Source organism: Homarus americanus, unplaced genomic scaffold (assembly GCF_018991925.1).
Source record: "Homarus americanus isolate GMGI-L3 unplaced genomic scaffold, GMGI_Hamer_2.0 scaffold43265, whole genome shotgun sequence".
Taxonomy (NCBI): domain Eukaryota; kingdom Metazoa; phylum Arthropoda; class Malacostraca; order Decapoda; family Nephropidae; genus Homarus; species Homarus americanus.
In genome coordinates, this window is record NW_024713151.1 from 230,434 (window position 1) to 251,362 (window position 20,929).

The 20,929-nt window shown below is 41.1% G+C and overlaps 1 protein-coding gene across 1 annotated transcript in view; it reads right to left on the reverse strand.

The window, feature by feature from the left end:
- Positions 1-20,929, reverse strand: part of LOC121871452 (nephrin-like) — a 123,416-nt gene that overhangs the window by 92,239 nt on the left and 10,248 nt on the right. Inside the window, exons 2-3 of the mRNA XM_042373777.1 lie at positions 13,218-13,331; positions 10,496-10,771 (exon numbers count right to left, since the gene is read on the reverse strand). Of these exons, the coding sequence (XP_042229711.1) occupies positions 10,496-10,771; positions 13,218-13,331 (390 nt within the window). The remainder of the gene's footprint in view (positions 1-10,495; positions 10,772-13,217; positions 13,332-20,929) is intronic.

Here is a 20,929-nt window from a genome sequence, read left to right on the forward strand (position 1 = left end):
CATAGATAATGCCTCCCTCCCAAGACAATCTCCCACCATCACAGAAAAATCCTTCCACAAAGACTAATTCTTACGATCAAATCCCCCCCCACAGATAAAAATCCATCACAGACGAATCGCCTCTTGTCACAAACACTGACCTTCCTCTTACCATTCCTTCCACCATTCTTCCTCTGTTGTCTGCTGTACGTCTCCCCTAAACGGAAGCATTATCGTGGCCGGATCTCAAGTAATCTCGTAGCTTTTGTTTGAAGTTTTCCTCATTCTTACATTCAACATTCCAGCTCACTCGTTAGCACAAGAACGAATCTTCCATTAAGTGGAGATGTTTTCGGCACTGGCCTGTTTGAGGAGCACAAATAACTGGACTTATTTAGGTGTCCTCTGGGAGTGGAGGATTCTCAGTTGGGCTTGAAGATGTGTGTGTGTGTGTGTGTGTGTGTGTGTGTGTGTGTGTGTGTGTGTTCTTCGTGGGTGGCTATAAGGAGAAAAGGTCACTTCTAGATTATCGAGCCGTACTGTTGGGGTTGTGTATGTGTGTGATGCAGAAGGATATATTGAGCCTGAACATATATATATATATATATATATATATATATATATATATATATATATATATATATATATATATATATATATATATTTATATTTTTACTAGAGGGGGTCCGTGTTCGTCTGGGTTCACAGGGTACAGATGAGGTTGAGAGAGAGAGAGAGAGAGAGAGAGAGAGAGAGAGAGAGAGAGAGAGCAGATCGTTCCTTTGTAGTGGTTGATTGACCTTGTTGGTACATATACTTTCTGGTGGAAGTTTAAGCATTATATCTATTGGGAATGTGTTGGTGTAGTCGGTGTGATTATTTAGGGACCCTGTATGCTCGGGTTCACATAGTAGAGATAGGCCAAGAACGAATGAGTCACTGAACACGTAGACAGGGAGTTGAAGATGAAGGGTGACAGAGAGGTTGTAGTCGAGAGAGTGTGGGCACCATTTTTAACCTTCAGATTTATGTTAGTTTCTGACGCCGTTTCAAGGTATTTACCGGTTGTATTTGTTTCTCGTGAAACAATCTCTACTTATTGTTAAGATTTATTCATCCTAATATTACGGTCTAAAGCAGAGTTAGAAAATAACAGGTAACTTAAGTTTAGAGTAGAGAACATAACCAAATGTATAACTTTTCTTCGGAGTCATTCATAATACTCACATTTATCACACAAGATTACGGCAAATTTCTTCATCCACCTCTGAAACAAGTACTTTAGTGTTCAGTTCAATACATCAGTTTCATGCAACACAGAGTAATTCCTAGACGTCACACTGCTTTTATTTCACCCCGGCTGATATTGTTGTGCACACTGTCAGGGGTATTGATGGGGGGCTGCTGCAGCGGTGGATGGTCCCCTTGTTTTACCAAATATCACTTCCTGTCCAAAGTAAAAATAGCAACGGAAGAGTGTACGAATTCTATAGTTTAATGATACAGCAAAATAATACGAAGACGATATGGATTTTTTCATTTAATTGAATTATAAGATACAATATCGACAAGGTAAGGTATTTAACGTTATAAAAATAGGGCAAAGTTACTTGATAATATTGTAAGAGTCAAGAGGTACTGGGGTGTTGATTCTCTAAGATAATAAGATATTCAACAATAGCCACCAGACACCATACACACGTTACCACATTATCAACTTCTAGCTAACACCAGACGATTTCATTCAGAAGAGAGAACGGCCCAAGGACAAGTTACTATTACTCAGACATGCAACAAAACCATACCGTAATACTACTTTTTTAATGGTAGATGAGAGAGATATAACTAGTTGACGTGACTAAGTGGATACAACACTCGTCTCCAGTTCTAAGAATCGTTGGTTCGCGTTTAAGGATAGCCCCAGTGCGTGAGGACGGTCGAGTGCAGTAACTGATACATGGCCTCCTTGTATAAAGTGGCTTAGTATCGTGTGCTATATCCGCACTGTCCCTAACGATCGTCAGGCCAATAGCATTCACTTTCAAAGAGATAAAAAAATACGAATGTTTTTTTTTTCGATAACACTCACAAACAAACAAAAATATAATAAAAAAAAATAAAAAAATAAAAAAAAAATAATATTTTCAATCGATTAAAAAATGAAAGAAAAAGCCTATATCTTTATATTTTAGGAGAGTGAAAAGTCCATCACTCTGGAAGCTCTATGCATTGTTTCTACCGTTCACCATCATATTCCCTCTCTGGTGTTTGCTTCGTCTTAATTAACGCTCTTATTATCCCCAGCACAAGGTCATAAAACACACTCAGCTGCTCTCGTTGTAACTTCGCTACCACACATATGTTACACTCACTGTCAGTTTGGTACCGTACAGGCCTTCAAGTCTAACTTCTCATATAAAATATTACAACAACTAAATTATCAGGAAACGTAGTAAAGGTTTAAAAGTAAATTTAGGCTTTTATAATACCATGAAAACATTTAACGCTACATATTGTTAATGATGATAATGATACTGCTGCTACTGGACACACACGCACGCACGCACGCACGCACGCACACACACACACACACCGAGACAAAGTGAATTATACACAAGACATAGTAAGGCTCACCATGACCAAGGAAGGCAATATGAGCGGACCAACAACTAACTTTCTTGTTGAATTACATATGCCAATGGAGTTAGTTGGTCAGTAACAGCATACTACCAAGGATACATCCCTCCATCCCCCTCCCACCAGTCATCCTGTAATTGGGTGACTAGCTTACAGAATGCTGTTAATGTATTTAATTATCGTACTTTACATATCTACTTTATTCCATATCTTTACACGTAGTAATTAATTCCTCTAAACAACAGAAGTAATCATGGCGTCACTGGAGACTGAGGTGGCGGTGTTGGTAAGGTTGTCGTGTAAGGTACATTAACATCGAGACACCTGTGTTTGGTTGATGTGAGTAAGAAATAGAAGCAAAACTATATTTTCAATGTTATGTCGAGAAATCAGTTTGTTTCAAAAACTACAAGCCAGCAAGAGGGAGGAGCATCCATCCCTTGAAGTGTCAAACGTACTTGATTCTTCTGTGTTCCTGTGTTTATTTGTTCCCTCTAACTGCAAGCGATAACGAGCGTTTAGTTACAGTGCCATCGATGTGTAATAATGGCGATGGTGTGTCTTTATACATTCCAGATTAAGAAAAACTAACACGTATAGGGTTTATATCTTTTTTTTTTTATACTCTACCATGATATGTTTCACACCCGAATATTAGTGTGGGAAGTTGACAGGCTTTAGCTCGTGTCCTTTGATATAAGATAAAAAAAAAAATGACTATGTCCCTGCGTGCAGTGACAAGGTAACCACCAAGGTCAGATTCTCACTGTTTGATGTTTTTTCTTCCCAAGTAGTATTAAAAAGAATGCAGCTTGTTATGGTAGAGTCTCAACCCAATTTTGACGCCGACATGTTTGTACACTCTCTTATGTGAACCGCTCTTGATGCTTTCTCACATCTCCATTTTGGGGGAAAATTTAAACGTGAAGAACTTTAAGAATTCGAATCCTGGCAGTGTGAAGAGAGGACACTGGAGCGCCGAGTCATACCTCCCTGAACATTACTTCAACTTCTTTTACCTCCTCCAAACACTCCTCGTCTTTACACGTTCTCAAACTTCTCTAGTTCTCACATCTCGCTCTTTCTCTGGTCTCCTCTCTGGTTTATGCCTCGTTAAAATTCTTGTTCTTCATTTATCCTAAGCAGTTCTGGAGGTTACACGCTATTTGTTTACATTAGTAGGTTGTGGTAATAGTCAATGGCCACTTGAGCTTCCTCCGTAAATGTTTTTCGTGGGTACTGAAATAGGGTTTATACTATAAACTTTAGTTCAGTGATCTCATTATCATTAATCAAAGGTAAGGGAGCATTTATGCGAGTTTTCTCTGGGTTTTATTTTTTCTATTATTTAATTCTAATACACAAAAAATCAACCTATTGAGTTTTATCTCATAATTGTTAATTGTTGATGGAAGAGGGTAATTGCTGAAGTAGTTACGTGCTTAAATAACTTAGTTGTTGAAGCGCAGTAATAACAACAACAACAGTACACCACAAATCTATTTTATCTCTGCTGCACAAAGCTCAAGGAGTGTACTCAGTGGTCACGAGTCTTCTCCGGACCATAGTCGAGCACTTGTTGAACTCAGTGACCAAGACTCTTTATTACTAATTTTAATTGAGTATTTTTGATAAAGGCCTGGGGGGGGGGGGTCTATATTGAACGTATTCTTACTCGTCTTATTATTAATTTTTCTACATATCTTTTCTTCTCTCTCTCTCTCTCCCTCCAATCTCTGCTGCGGCCATTAGCTGCCTTCCTCTCTCCTGCTTTACATTCCTGCTACCTCCATCTCTTCCTAGAACTGAGAACTAAACTTTCCTCTCATTTTGTTCACACATTTTTCACCTAGAGAATTATTCATCTTCGTACCTACTAATTCACCATATTCCATCCCATCACTTCTTATTACCCTCTACCACGCAAAGAAGGCCGTGTGTGTGTGTGTTTGTGTGTGTGTGTGTGTGTGTGTGTGTGTGTGTGTGTGTGTGTGTGTGTGTGTGTGTGTGTGTGTGTGTGTGTGTTCGGCCATTGCAAGTCCGTGTGTTTAGCCTGGCAACGCATACTGAATGAAAGCTTTGGTTGGGATCTTTCTACTATTTCCAAAACTGCTACGTGTATTTGGAGATAGACTAAGAATGTTTGAACACGAAATCTTTGAATAATAAGACAAGTGTTCAGTGTTCAAGTTACAATAGGTAATAATATATGTGCTCATGATCGTGAGTCTTGTAGTGCAGGAAATCGAGTCACTTAAATTTTTTTTTATCGCAATGACTGTTATTCTTCCAGGAATAATTGTCTTGGTATTTCACCGTCCAACTAGAGACCAAGTTTGTTTAATATGAGAAAACTGGAAGGAGTCAGAATAACGTGACCATCAATCTTTTTAAGTAGCTTCCACATTGCTGGCAAGGAAGTGGGTCTAATTTACCTGATCTTCTTCCACTGATATTAATAATTTCGTTGTCAAATTTTGGAGACCATATTGGCATTCCATCAATGTATTCAGTGAGGATACAGTGACGTGGGGTGTAGAAGAGTCTATACTATGTGCTTCGTCTGTGTGTGGCAAAGGTTGTGTTAGGAATTGTTTGGAGGGAGGGGGAGGGGGCGTCCAGTCGAGTATTAAGCCCGGGATAAGTGAGGGAAGAAGGGACCCGAGGCTAAGAGATGAGATTTTCCTTTTGAACAATAGTGTCTCCTCGATCACGACTGAGGCAAGATCCTCCATAATGCTATGTTAATAATGGAATTATCTCTGAGCCTTTGAGGGGATGATAAAAGGCGGGTTTTATTAGTAAGGAACGTGTATGTTTTCTATTGGTCAATTCTCCAGAGCGTGGCTAAAGAAATACACCCCCGAGTTTATCTCAGAGGAGTTTCTTCTACAAATTCACTGGCTGCTGGGATGAAGGATGAAAGAGTGGGTAAGGCCGTGTGGGAGAAGGACAGACACCTTCACCACAAAGAGTAACACAGGGGAGTCACAGGCTGCCAGTGGGAGTCATTCAGGGGAAGGTTGAAGGGTCTCTGGTAAAGAGACTTGAGCAGCTCGTCGGATTCACTTGTTTGGCACTAACGTAAAAGGTGGTAACGGTATTACTCGTAGATCAGGTAAAACACTTAATAAGGTTGGATTAACATATATATTCAGGTAATTTGTTTCTCTGGAACACTACAAACACAGGTATATAAATAATTTCCGGATTCTAGCTTAACAAATTGTCCTAATGTGTAAAAAAAAAAATATCTAACAAATTAATCTTAATTTTATTACTAGTGAAACCAATTTCATCATTGTTATTAAATATGTTATTAATGAATTCCTATAAACATTACGAAGCATAAGGGAGGTGTATGGTTCAGCAATAATACAACGTTTCCTTCAATTTATATTTTACAGAACAATACGATAATACGCCGAGCAGAAAATGAATGTATAATCTGCAAATTTAAGAAAAGTCATATGTAGAAACAAGCAGGAGTGCCAGGAGAGACTGCCAATTTGGAGAGGTGCCATGAATGAAATATGAGAGGGGAGGTTGTCTGTGTGTATGGGGCGTGCATAATGTACCGGTGGCAAGAGATAAAATATCGAGTAATGTCTTTGAATTCAGACAGGATCGAGATGAGAAACTGGAATTCATCTGAGTAATCCCAGAGGATGTAGTAGTGAAATGGAAACACAAGAAAAATAATGAAGATCCAAAGAAAATACCCATGAAACGGAAATGAGGACAAAAACCATTATCATTCTCTTCCAAGACCAATTTAATTTTATCCACTTGTCAAATTTAGTCGAAAATCCATAACTATTTTGTGAATGCAATAATTAGAAAATCGTTGTATTCACAAAATCGGTCGCGCATCCTCACAGGAAAACAAAAGCTGCCATAATTCCTCAAAATAAGGACAAAGAATTAATCTCTATCGATGAAAAAAAAACACCTCTGGACCACCATGGCAGCTTATCCACTGGACCACGACTGTAAGCTACTTTCTTGCAGCTCAAGGTTCCCTGCCCACCACTGTGGGCCTTGATGGGTTGGGGCAGCCTGCCCACATTCCGGACATACTAAGCACTGATCCGCTGACGCGGCCGCACCTGCCAAGGCCAATCTGTCGGTCTTCCCCTATCTCCTCCTCCCCACCAGGATTTATCAACATCCTCCCACCAACAACACATCACCATCATCATCCACAGGACTCCAGACACTTGCCGGTAAATCATCCAGAGAGAAGAGGTAGTACAACATCATCCATGAGAACATTATCATCATCCAAAGGCCCAAGGCACCAGACCCAACACCGCCACCAGTAGGTTTCCGCTGTGTGTAGCTTAACTATGAGCTTAGTGAAGATAATGATGATGATGATGATGATGGTGATTACTTACTGCAGAATAATGATTATGTACGTTGTGATACACCATCACTCTCTGTAACTTACCACTATAGGCATCTTCGCTGTCCATTATAGAATATATATACAGTATATTCTATAAAGCGTATTCCTATATTTTCTATATCCAATAGTTCTATATTAACTTATGAATAATTTACAGCTCTACAGCGATGAGTAGTGTTACTCATATAACATTAATTTGGGCAAATGTTTTTACATCATAACACCAGCATGATCGGTCGCTGCCTGGTCCTGCCATCAATAAATCAAAGAACTGGTCGCCGCAGTAATTCCTCTCATCTGCGAAAATTTCGTAGCAATCAGTTATTAATCATGGAAGCTTATTAGTGTGGAATTACAATCACCAATGACATGTGACTTTAACCTCTGTTTGATGTTAACCCAAATTATGCAAATATTCAGGTAAGAGCGGAACAAAATTGTGGACGCTAGCAAATGAATACATAAACTAAACGAGGAGAAAGATTTCGATTTCAACAAATAACAAGAGAGAAACAGGTCACGTTGATGCCCTCTTTCTTGATGACTGTTTGCTCCCTCGATTAATCAACCTAATATTACAACAGTAAATCTATTCTACAGGGTAAATTCGTATCATCATTTTAATAACAAATTCACTTCTCTTAGTAACAGATAAATTTCTCACACGTTTGCGCATTATACATTTCTTTCTCTTTCAAGCGACTCTGCCAATTTTTATCACACGGAATAATTTTGTATTTTTGTCTGGGCTCACACAGGATCCCGTGACAGTGTCTCAAGGTTGTATCTAACGCTGACGCAGCATCAATGTTCAGGCAACCTTTGAGGAAGTCGTCCAACAACATCTTATGTATTTGCAATAAGGTCACCGTTTAGTGGACAAGAGAAATACTTTTATCTTTGCCTGACCTGTAACCAAGGTCTTAAAAAAGTTAGTTCTTCTTCACGCACCACTGACGGGTGTCACATTGTGGAAAGTTAACAGCAAAACTCACTGAACCGGAACTAGCTCTAATGTATACAGTGGATAGTACTAGTATTGTACTTTGCCCTTGACATTTGCATGTCACCTCACCAAGGACACAGACCTTCCAGGGCGCACACCACAGCTCACCACCTGAAGGTCACTTGTCATACACCTTCGACATGGTGTATGAGAGACATGAGTTTTCTGAAGACAGTCTTAACGTTATTTTAAATGATTCTTGCACTCTCTTTTTACACATGTCTTTCTTCTTTGTATACTTTCAGGCATAGCATTAATTTTAAGCCCCGAGGCCTCGTGGTAATATAAGCGTTCATCCTCTCCCCTCCACCCCTTTACTACCCTCAATCATCACCATTTTAGGTAAACTCGTGGTCCTTCCCCGCCACTTAATCCCCTCGGGGCCGTCGCTCGGAAATATCGTCCCTCCGTTCCTTCCTCGCAAGTGCCAGAATCCTGAAGGAGTCGGTGGCAAGCATCACTCCATCAGGGACATGCGAGAGCCAACGAGCACAATGTCGTTAGTGGTTTCTTACTGCCCATTTGGTGAGGATATTTTCCAGGTGGGTTCAACTACCTCATTTGCGGCTCAGGGTGCGTTGGCATGTCCTCATATCATGCCGGCGCAGCAACGCTCTTTACTCCTTGCTTATATCCTGCCAAGACAACGCCGGAGGAGGAGGGTTGCCACTAGTTATTTTGTGGGTGGATTGGTGGGCGTGGCTGAGCTGTGGGTACTGCTAGTACATTATATTTATTATTCTGTGGGAACATAGCTCAGAGCTCCTCTGTAATTGGACCGAACTTATTTTGTGTGTGTGTGTGTGTGTGTGTGTGTGTTACAGCAACTGAAGTGATCACATCTAACAAACTGTAATTATTACTTATTTTAAAAAAAAATATTTTATTTACATAAAATACCAAAACCAACATTTCACTATTATTATGTACCTGTACATGTTCTATATGACAATTGGGATGCCTTAATACCTTGGGGAGACTGACGTTGCATTTACACAGTCGTCAAGAGTGCTGATAGCTGTTGCTGCTTCTCTGTTTTGTTGTCGGGTGCGGTAGAGGTGATGTACTGTACACAAGAGGATTCAAGAAGCCAGGAGGATTGGTGTGCGGACGTTATGTTACATGAGTCGCTGAGTATATATCTCGTTCTAATTTGTTCCGACTCCTATGACGTCACCCAATTCGGAGCTGGCAGTAGGTGAGCCACTCTTAGGAAGACGTTCTTCTGTGATGCCTCTATGACAAGAGTACTCTCTCTGACGTTACAACCTACCCTCGATGTGAAATCTTGCCATCCGAAGTTCAAAGTTCACAAGAGTTTATGCACCCTTCAAACCGCGTCGGTAAATGATCCATGTTCCGTAGCGGTTAAAACATCGATTAAAGACAAACGGTTGGCTACACTTGGTGCGAGTCTTGATGCTATGATCGTCAACCACGCGGAGCTTTGCGAGTCGCGAATCCAAAAACAACAGTTGCGGTCTGGCTCCTCTGTGAACCTGTGTTGTGCTTCTGGCGCGGTGGGCGTGGCAGGACTCCGGGTGGAGGAGTTATATGGTCTGTATTTTTGTGCGGACACGCCTCAAAACTGCCGGGCTAGTTTATTGAGCTACAAATTAAAACTAGATGGAATACGATTTTTGGAATTTCAGTATAAAATAAACAGATTTTATTTTGCACATTTTCTGCTAACTGGTGTAAGATAAAGGTAGAAATGCAAATCACCAGAATTGAGCTGAAAAATATGGAAAAGTAAAATATAAAATCACTGGTGGAGGTTCACTAGAAGAACTTATGATGAGATACTGGTGAAAATAACGTGGATCTGGAGGTACAGGTACACTAGCAAAGGCAGGTACACATGGAGGGAACAAACAGGTACACAAGAAGGTATAAGTCAATCAGTCAATCGTCAATCAAGAGTACCTTCCTTATATCTGAGGGTTGGCGACCACAGTCCTCCACTCTAATCGTTCTCGGGTTGTTTTTACCAATCCTCCAAGTTTGTAATTTAATTCAATCATTCCAGTCTCTGCCTTCCTTAGGCCCTTTTACCTTCACAATCTCCCGTTAATATTTCTGTTTTTACCTCCTCATCCCTAATTAGATGGCCAAAATATCATATTTTCATTTTGCTGTACAATACAAGTGTTTCTCTTGATGTTTTTGCTGATCTTAATACTTCTTTATTTGATTCCCTGTCAGTTTAGCTTTGTTCTTAGTATTCGCCTATAACACCACATTTCAAAGGCCTCCAACCTCTCTCTGGTGATGTTAATAACTGGAGAAGGTGGAGTTAATGATGGAGGGTGGAGTTAATGATGGAGGGTGGAGTTGATGATGGAGGAGGTGGAGTTGATGATGGAGGAGGTGGAGTTGATGATGGAGGAGGTGGAGTTTCAGGTACAAGTGGAGGAGTAAGTGGTAATGCGAATAACAGAAATCCAAGTTCTAACACTCACTGTACAGCTCAAGGTAGAGGGTGGTAGAGAGGGGCTCGGTGATGTTGTTGTTGGAGGCGCGGCAGGTGATGTTGGCGTGGGCGTAGTCCCTAGTGAGGGTGGGAATCAACAGGATGGTCCTCACGTAGCGCACGCCTACGCCCACGCCAACGGTGTGTACTACGTCGTCGCCTTCTTCATGTGACGCCAGCAACGTTCCGTCCTCCCCCACAGCCACACTACGGTTGGACAGCAGTTTTGAACCTTTCCACCAGCTCACCTCTGGGGGCGGCCGACCTGTGTCATTGACAAGAGGGAGAAGGTTAGCTACCAGGTCATGGCGGGGGGCGGGGGGTTAACCTGTGACCCAGAGAAAGGGAGAGGTTAAAGTGACCTGCGAACTAAGAAAGGAGTTAGGAAAAAGGAGGGACGGGGGGTAGGGGTTAATTATCAAGTCACGAAGTTAATGACTCCAGAAATGTAAAGCTGATTTTGTGTTGTAATCTGGGTCGGTGTGAGTTTCTGGGGTGATGTGGAGAGATATGTGGTATTACTGGCAGCTGTGTGTGTGTGTGTGTGTGTGTGTGTGTGTGTGTGTGTGTGTGTGTGTGTGTGTGTGTGTGTGTGTGTGTGTGTGTGTCGCCTGCTTCCTAATTTTATCTAATATTTTTGCAACAAAGGTCGATGTGTGAATCCGCCTCGATTATTCCCTGACTGAGTTGATTGTATCGTGTTTACATCTTATGTTATCTCCATTACAACAGTCTTAGAGATATTAGGAGTAAGTTATCATTGTTAAGCCAAAAATATTTAACTTTGAAATTTTCTGAAATATATCTTATAAACTGTATGTAAGAATTTCAATAAAACTTACTTTTAAAATAACCCGATTCAGAAAGTTTTAAAAGCCGATTTAAATTTCTACAAAACTCTTTTATTTTCCTATCCTCATTGTCTGCCTGTCTTTACCATCTTAAAAACGAGTCAGTAGTATATGCACTTTCACCCTTTTTTCTCGGTGATGTATAACAAAACTTAATGTATATACACTTTAAAAGTCTTAATCCTATCTATCTCCTGACCAAGTGTAAGGACTGCCCTCTCTCCAACACATGTTTCATACAAGTCAAAAAATAACCTAAAATATCTACAAACTACTCCTCCAAGGCTGACTTAAACAGCGCCACACAACTTTGACAGACAACCGAAACCTTCTGAAACATTTCCTGACTTCTTTCCAGAATATATTAAAAAAAAATCGGTATATTTTCTCGTATTTGTTATTCGTTTTTCTCGACCAACCTTCTTCAGGCCCCTGGAGAAGAACTTCCTTAAGTTTTTCTAAACCTTCCTGTGAAAGCATGCTTGAAGTACCGGCGAAAGTTTCTTAATCACCAAACTCTATCCTGCAGACTAATTCAAACTGTTGCAGAACTGTCTTAAGAACATCTATTTCTCAATTCCATCCTTGCTTTATACATCTAAAAAAATTTTTTTTTTATTTTCATCACTTCTAAAACTCTCTTAGAGCATCTTCAAAACACATTTCAAGACATGCTTCAAACGCAGCTTTGAATCACTTTGGAAGATATGAACCTTCTACCCAAGACCACTTCCATCACCCCTAGAACCTCTGAACTGTATGAAATATCAATAAAACTTTCTGAAACATGTTTATACCTTCCTTCCTTCCTAGACTGAGATAAGCACATCTAAAATCCGTTAACATCACCTACCTCCCCCCCCCCTCCCAGGGCCTTTCCAAACACCCATGAAACAATTTCAAGCCTCTAAGAGCCTGTTTTACTCTAACCTTCCCTTAAAGACAGATTCAAACACGTCCGAAATACACTGAAACAGTTCGAAAACCATCCCTAAAGACTGTTTTAAATTACTCTGAAAACTCAATGATCCTCCTCCAACCACAGTCACAAGGCTGCTTCAAACACCTCTGAAACACCTCCAAATATTATCTCAACCTCTGCTTCAAATACTTCGGAAACCCAACAGATATATTTTCAATTCCCGCCATGGCTATTTCCAGCACCCCAGGAACTATCTGAAACACCCTCACACCAGACTTCTTCATACACCTTTGAATTACCCCCTCCCTCCCCCAGACCTTTCCTCCAAGACTTTGAAAGACCCACGAATATTTTCCCCCCGTCTGTCTGTCTGTCTGTCTGTCTGTCTCACAAACTGTTGTAGTCATAGATATAATTCACAGACCATCCTCGGAGGCTTCAACAGAAACCTTAGCGTCTGGTTCAATCAACAGCTCCCCCGGAAGCTATTCGTTACCCTCTACACGTCTCCAGTAAGTTCTCTGCCAATATTCCCCGCTCATAAACTAGCTGAAGCCCACACCTTCGCCGCCCAACTTCCCGCTGGTTTCCTTCATTATCCTCTGGGCCCTCTTTCCCTTCTCCTATTGCCCTCGTTCTTCCGTTTTCATCCGTCGTTGTTATTCCCCTTTCAACCATTGCCTGGCCTCACTTCTCACCGGCCTTCACAGGTTAATGCCAACTCGTCTTCCCTATCTTCCTAACCTGGCTATCAGCTAACATAATATAGAGATAATAATATCCATCATTAATAACAATCCTACGTCATCCAAGTGAGTATAACAAGATGTAGGTGAGTCTACATGGCCAAGGTGAACCTACATAACCGAAGCGAACCTACATGACCTAGGTGACCTTCCGGTGACTCATATCGCCCCCTTCCCCTTACTGTGACTCACCTCCAGAAGCAATGCAGTAGAGAGTGAGAGAGTCTCCCTGCGTCAGCGACCTCAAGACTCCTCCGTGGATAGGGCGGCTGTTAGCGTCCAGGACCACCATACGGGACGGTACGACTGTGGGGAAGACGGTAGTTAGCATAGTTAAAGACGTAACAACAATGTAAATAAACAAATAATAATAATGATAATAATAATAATAATAATAATAATAATAATAATAATAATAATAATAATAATAATAATAATAATAATAATAATAATAAAGACCACTGGACTATAATTCACGAAACGCCAAAAGAACTCAAATATAAAGAAAGACAGAGGACTGTAGACGGTACCAGGTAATTTGACAAAACTTCCCCAAAGACAATATGTTTATCTTTTCTCCCTAAAACTTTCTCCGGCCCTGATCTATCTAGCTCCTCCGGGATCGCCCTGTCTGAGAACTAATAAACCTTTGTAAATAAAACGAAAATATTTTGCAATTTTCTAGTTTTCATAAATACAATAGCTACAGGAAGTTTCGTCGCAGCTACCCAGGAGCAGTAGTTGGAGGGTCGAGCTGTTCCTCTGTAAATAAATTAAATAACAATACAAGATGTCAGTCGCTCTGTAGTTTTCCGAGACTTGTGTCAAATAACGAAATATTTGTTTAACAAAATTTGACTAAAAATTCAAGACAGTATTCACATGCCTCAACAATGTCCACGAGTATATTTTACCTACCGACACTTTTCATACCCACTACTACTACTACTACTACTACTACTACTACTATTGCTCCAACTACTACTGCTACTATACTAATACTACCACTGCAGCTGCTACTAATACTACCACTGCTACTATTACAGGTACTACTACTACAACTACTACTCAAATTCTTGAAAGTAACAGACATTTCTTGCAAAACAGCGGAGTAAAATTTCCATATCCAAGAGTATAACAACTGTTATATAACAGATGAAAAACGCTGATCACCAAACTCAACCAAGACGTTTATGATGAAGTTGAGAAATTATGTTCCACTTCGAAAAACAAAACCTTTCTAGAGAGAGCATAGAGAGAGAGAGAGAGATCATTTCATACCGACAGATTGAAAGGAAGAGCCATACTACTTGTATTCCATAATCCGAAGGTATTAAAATCATCGGTGTAGTGAAAGGCAAAATAAACGTATAATGCAATGGAAGACAAAACCAGAGTACCACTTGAGGACTATAAGACAAACCCTACATACAGTTGATGTTGTGGAAGATAAAATGAAACCCAGTGTTGATGCAGTAGGGGAAGGGCGAGATGGACCCACAACAGCTGTTATTCCACACCATATTGATGCTGTTCTGTCTCAGTCACTGTCTCTCACTGTCTCCTACCTACCGTGACTGCCACTACCTCTCAACGTCTCCCTATACCGTCTGTCACTACCTCCTCACTATTTAGCACAGCCCTGACACCATTTCTTCCAGCGATCATCAACACCCACCCCCTGAGCCCCGTGTGTGTGTGAGACCAAGACCAAAGTAATGCAGCAACTTATTAACACATGGCACAGTATACATCTCCACTACTTGGGCATTTAACTCCCCCACCACCCCTTCTTTTTTCCCTCTTTTCTCCTCTCCTTCCTTCCCTCCTCTCCTCTCACCCTTCCCACTCCTCACTTATTTTCACTCTCTCCCTCCTTTCAATCTCACTTTACCTCCACTTTCCCCTCCCCTCTCCTATCTCTCTCTTGCTTCTTTTCACACATCAACGTCCTCCTCTCCCTTCCCCTCCTCTACTTTTCCCACTTTCCTTTCCTCTTCCCTCTATTCTCCCTTCTCTCCTCTTTTCATTTCTCTCCCCTCTTTTGTCTCCTCCTTTTCTCTCTCCTCTCCTCTTCTCTCTTTCGTTCTCTTTCATTTCCCCCCTCTTTCTCCCCTCCCCTTTCTCCATTCCCGTCATCCTTCCCTCTCCTCACTCAAGATTACTCGCTCTATCCTCTCAATCACACTTTACTTCTTCTATTCTTCCCCTCTATTCTCTCACTTATCTCTCCCTATTTTATCTTGTAATTTCTTCTCACTTTCTCCTCATCCTCTCTCCACGCCATTCTCACACTCCTTCCATTCCTCCCTTCCTCTTTCCCTTTCCCTTCTGTCTCCCATTCTTACCTCAACTTCACGGCTCTTTCTTTCTCTTCCCTCTATTCTCCCGTTTCTTCGTCCCTCACACACGCTGGCGTCTGAAGGAAGGTACAAGGAAGAGGGGAGAACGATGGAGGAAGCCAAAGAGGGTATAAGAGAGGAGGAAGAGGGATGGACGAAGGTAAACAGTACTTGGAGAAAGGGAAAGAGGGCAGAAAATGAGAGCAGCGGAGAGTTAGAAACATGGAGAGGAGGGAGGGGATATAAAAGGGAAGGAAAGGTGAGGAAGATGGACTGATGTAGATGTGGGAGGGGATGGAAGGGGTAGAGGTGTGTAGCAGTGCAGGGGAATATGTCACAGTGGATCAGGGTGGTTCTAGGTAGGTAGTGGGCACAGTAATCCCAGGTGTCCGATATTAAGGGAAGAGAATGTTGGGTGGGACGTGAATCGTGGTAGCTGTCTGGGGATGGTTGACATGAAAGAGCTTCTCATTTAAGAGTAGTATATAACTCTAATCGTATATTGTACATGCTAAATGATCTACCTTGTGACCTAGTCGTGTTGAGACACGTATATTCGTTACACACACACACACACACACACACACACACACACACACACACAGAAGGTTAACTGCGTATATATTTAAGTCATAAACCTTTCTTATGCTTTATATCTTAATAATTATGTCCTTTCTTGTGATAACTGTGAGAGAAGGATATTGTGTTCATCAGGTTCGTGGTTAAGTCGTCCTGGCTCTAGTAGTGTAGCATCATGTCTTCTGGATTGATATCAGTGAGGACATTAAGTAAGGTATCGCGTGGTCGACTTGTGAAAAACTCATATCGGCGACGTGTATTTTTTTCTGAGAAGCTATCTGGGGCAGTGCGAAGGTGGTGGAATGAGGGGATGAGAAGAGGTGGGAGGAGGGGATGAGAGTAGGTGAGCATTGAGGTGTGGAAGTAATGAAGAAGAGAGAGTGGGGGGGGGAGGGTGTGTATTGAGGTGGTGTGGAGGTACGAGGAGGTATCAGGGGGAGTGGAAGTGTAAGGAGGACCCGGAGCAGGAGCATCAGGAGGAGGAGGAGGAGGTAGCGGGTACATTAGAGGCAGGACTGGCAGGTGGGAGGGGCAGCTGCCACACCACAGTCTACCAGAGTTTACACAAAACATTAGTGAACCATGACGCTACTCTCTCGTCCTTCTGTGTTCCTTTTGCCCTTCTCTCTCCTTCTCTCTCCTTCTCTCTCCTTCTCTCAGCTTGTTTATGTCTCTCTCCTCGTCTATGTGTCTCTGTCTCTATGTTTGTCTCCCTATGTCTCCATCTGAGTCTTTCTGTCTACGTTTCTCTGTCCCTTTCTCTGTTTCACTCCTTGTTTCCTACTGTCCGTTTCTATGGCGTTATCTTTGTGTCCGTCTCTTCCTCTATCGGCGCCTCACACACACACGGAAACCTTCACCTACTGCAATCCCTCCAGCACACACTTACGTCTTGACCCATTTGACAGCATCACATCTTCAAGTGACGGGATCAAGAATTTCACCCTAAAGTTATACGAACCGTGAACTAACACATACGTGGTCTGTAAATAATACCTCGTACATACAACTTACGTGCACGGCTGTAGAGGTTATCTCGTGTGTAGAACAGGCATAAAGAAGTAATTTCACGCATATAAATAGCATATAAAGATCATTACGTGTATATAACTTACATATAGAGATAAATTCATGTGTATAGCCCACATATATGAAGGCAATTGTTGTAGGAGTGCAGGAGATAAACTCGTAAGCTAAGACTGCTCTCTTTCGCTCTGTCTCTCTCTACACATAGACGTATCTTTATCTATCAATCTCTTTCTCTCTCTCTTCTCTCTCTCTTTATTCCTCCCTTCCTCTCAGTTTCTCTATATCTCTAGCACTTTATCTCCATTCTAAAGCGAGTATATCATGCACGGTGCTACAGTTTGCGTGCTACTGGGAAAGGAAATAGCACGGGGACCATTCTGTTCTGGTTATGATGTCCAGTTACGTAGAAAGACCATGAGAGAGAGAGAGAGAGAGAGAGAGAGAGAGAGAGAGAGAGAGAGAGAGAGAGAGAGAGAGAGAGAGAGATTTTTGAAGAAGTTTGGCATATTTCGTGATATTAACATTAAGTCCTTCAAACCTTGGAATATTTCTTCAGATATACTGTATACCTTTTGGAATACTCCTAAAAGAATGTAGAAAATTATAGAATATTCCTAAAGACCAATAGAAACTTTTGAAATACTTATACAAAACCTAACAAGAGCGTTGGGATTCTCGATGATGTAATGTGGAAACTTTTGGAATACTCGGTGTTACGGACATTAAGGATAAGTCTACTAAGTTGGGCACACACCGCGCCTGTAAGAGGACCCGTGAGAGGTGACAGCCTCCGATGAGACACACGGGTGACGCACCTTCGACGAGCTCATTCCCTGAGTTTTAGTGCGTCGTAATGCACTTGTTGCACACCCGAGCCTGCCATCTCCGCCCCTTAGTGGAGGTGAGGAGGAGAATGATGCACTGATATCAATCCTTTTAGCTCACTGAGGTTGTGTTTCCCGAGACATACTATTTGCTTGTCTGCCAGCCTGTCTGTCTAATTGTTGGCTTTTCTTTCATTACTTAAAAGAGTTTTTGCAAGGTGGAGCTATAGATGCTGATAATAAAGGAATACGCTATTGATTATCACCTTACTTGTACTGTAAATAAATATTCCGTGTCTATTACTGACTGACGATGGGTGAATGTGATGAAAGAAAAGGTTCTGTGGAGGAGGAGGCAACTTTCTCAATACGTTACTTCAGGTATAGAGCACTGTACACAAGTCATCCTCCCTCTCACACCATAATAACACAATGATCGATGCAGTAAGGACAACAACAGAAGCGTCTCCTTCAGAATTATCGTAGAGCAGAAGCCGTCTTCTTGTCTCTGAACCACACGCTGGCTGGCTGGCTTGGCTCAGTACTTGCTCTTTAAGGGATCCAACGAGACATGTGATTCGAGTTTTTACTGTGAATCTTAATGTGAGACCACGATGGTAGCTAAGATAAGGTTGTTTCGTATTTGTTGATGTTATGGGGATATGATGGTGGTGATGGTAATGGTGGTGATGATGAGGAGAATGATGATGATGATGATGTTGATGACAGTGATGATGATGATGATGATGATGATGTTGATGACAGTAATGATGATGATGATGATGATGATAATGATGATGATGATGATGAAACTCTCTCTCAAGCTTGGTGTGGTGCGATGAGAAATGATCCTTGTAAGTTACCTTCCCACCTACAGTACTTAACAAACAAGCCAAAGTTGCTTTAGTATATTAAATGTTTAAAATTGCATTAAAAAATACGATAAATACGATATAGATATATATGAAACGTGATTAAAAGTTATATAATACACTAAAACAATACCAATGTTTATGGTTTATTGACCATATTTAAGGTCACATTCCCGAGTACTGACTTTATTTACATCGTTTAAATAGTTGTTGTCAATATAGATATCTGCATAATAACTACATTTGACGATAGGATTTTGTTATTATAAAATTATTGCTGTGGTTGATCAAATGGTTGAGGAACTTTCCCCAGTTTGTGTTTTCTACGAGATGTTGGAAAAGTGGTGGGGATTTTCAAGACTTTTCTACGCAAGAATTCGGCATTATGGTAATATTAGACTTGAAACTTATTTGTGTAAATTAACGAAAATGCTCTTTATTGGAATAATCGTCCTTTTAGGTATAGTGGTGAACAGGTGATTGTAGTGATAATGTCTATCCAAATGTATTCAGACACGATAACAAAACGCAGACACCTGAACGAGTCCTCCTCACCACCAGCCTCCTCATATAAACACAAATGTCATGAATTTTCTTGTGTTCAGAGACATAATAACCTCAAGTATGGCTGGGATTTGTTTACAGGTGTATCAGGTGTTTATGATTAATTGATTTGTATCAATTCAAGTAAAACCTAATCGAAAGGATGTAAGGACGAACGGACGGACGGGAGGAAGGAATGACGAAAGGAGACTTCAGCCTGACGAACTAAAAATGCAAGTCAAATTATTGAAGTAAGTACACAACTTAAACTGTTAATACACACACGTATTATAGCCTGGCATTGGAGGACACAGTCAGCAAGCACATCAGTACGTCCCATTGATGAGAAGAAATTAACACGAATGTACTTAAGCGAAGTGCCAACTCACATCGGGTAGCGCCCTTTCTCACTAAGTATAAGTCGCCATCGGGGTTATGTTGAATATAAAGCTAGATAAAAATACCGTACTTCTTTCCGTTCCCGAGTAATGCTGGAAACAATAGCGACGGCACTGACTGCCTTACTCTACTGCCCCCGCGAGCGTGATTACACAATACGTGTGACACAGTCATAATTACAGTACCAGAATATTTATAATGCAACCTGGAAACAAAACAACTCACACAGACTTTATTTCTAGTAAGTGATAGGTGGCTGGCTGGGGTCTGCTTACATAGTCCCTTGAAGACTTGTGTATGCAGACAAAGTCGTAACGGGATAGCCGAGTATAATTCTATATTCCCACAGTATCTGGAACCCGTTTGACTGTAACTGAAGCGTGAGTTGACGTGGACCGGGTATGAGATGTTAATGAATCGTGTTGTCTTTTGTACTATAGTGAGTAATGATTAAGTTTGTTTGTCTCATTGTCTTTCTGCCTGTCTGTCAGTTTAGTTTTCTTGTATCTTTCTGTCTGACTGCGTTTGTCTGTATGCATCTGTTTCAATTAATAAGTATCTTTCAACTGTCTCTCGTCTTAAGTCTATTCAACCAACTCTCTCTCTCTCTCTCTCTCTCTCTCTGTCTCTCTCTCTCTCTCTCCTTGATGCATTCTGAGCTTTTGAACTTAATTATGCGATGATATTTAACGAAGAACATCAAGGCATTATCACACATTCTGCTGACATTTCGAAGTAATGAAACTAACCCAACATTACCGGTATTGCCTCTCGTAAATTATCATCACATGTCAGATGCACTGTGTTAAATTGATAGATTTATAGAATAATTATTAGGGATTACTTCAAGACTTCTAATGGACTTACATTATCTCATTACTATGGCCTGGGTTCTAATCCTGGCTGAGATCAGATGTGAGACAGGTATTATCCAGTGTGACTCTCTCTAACATGGTAGGTTGTCATCTGGGTATTCCGGTTTCCTCCTGGACTAACACTGGACGATAAAGTTTATAACGAAGTAACAAAGAACAGACCATACGCACGAATGGCTAGTAAGCTAATGACTGGTGAAATGATAAACCCCCAAAAAATGTATATTTTCCTGGGAGATCAAATTCGTCATAACAAATAACTTTCGATATATTAATTCGGTGTTTTTCTACCAAATTGCATGAACTGTGTGTTTTACCCTCCACCACACTACCATCCTCCACCACACTACCATCCTCCACCACACTACCATCCTCCACCACACTACCATCCTCCACCACACTTCCATCCTCCACCACACTACCATCCTCCACCACACTACC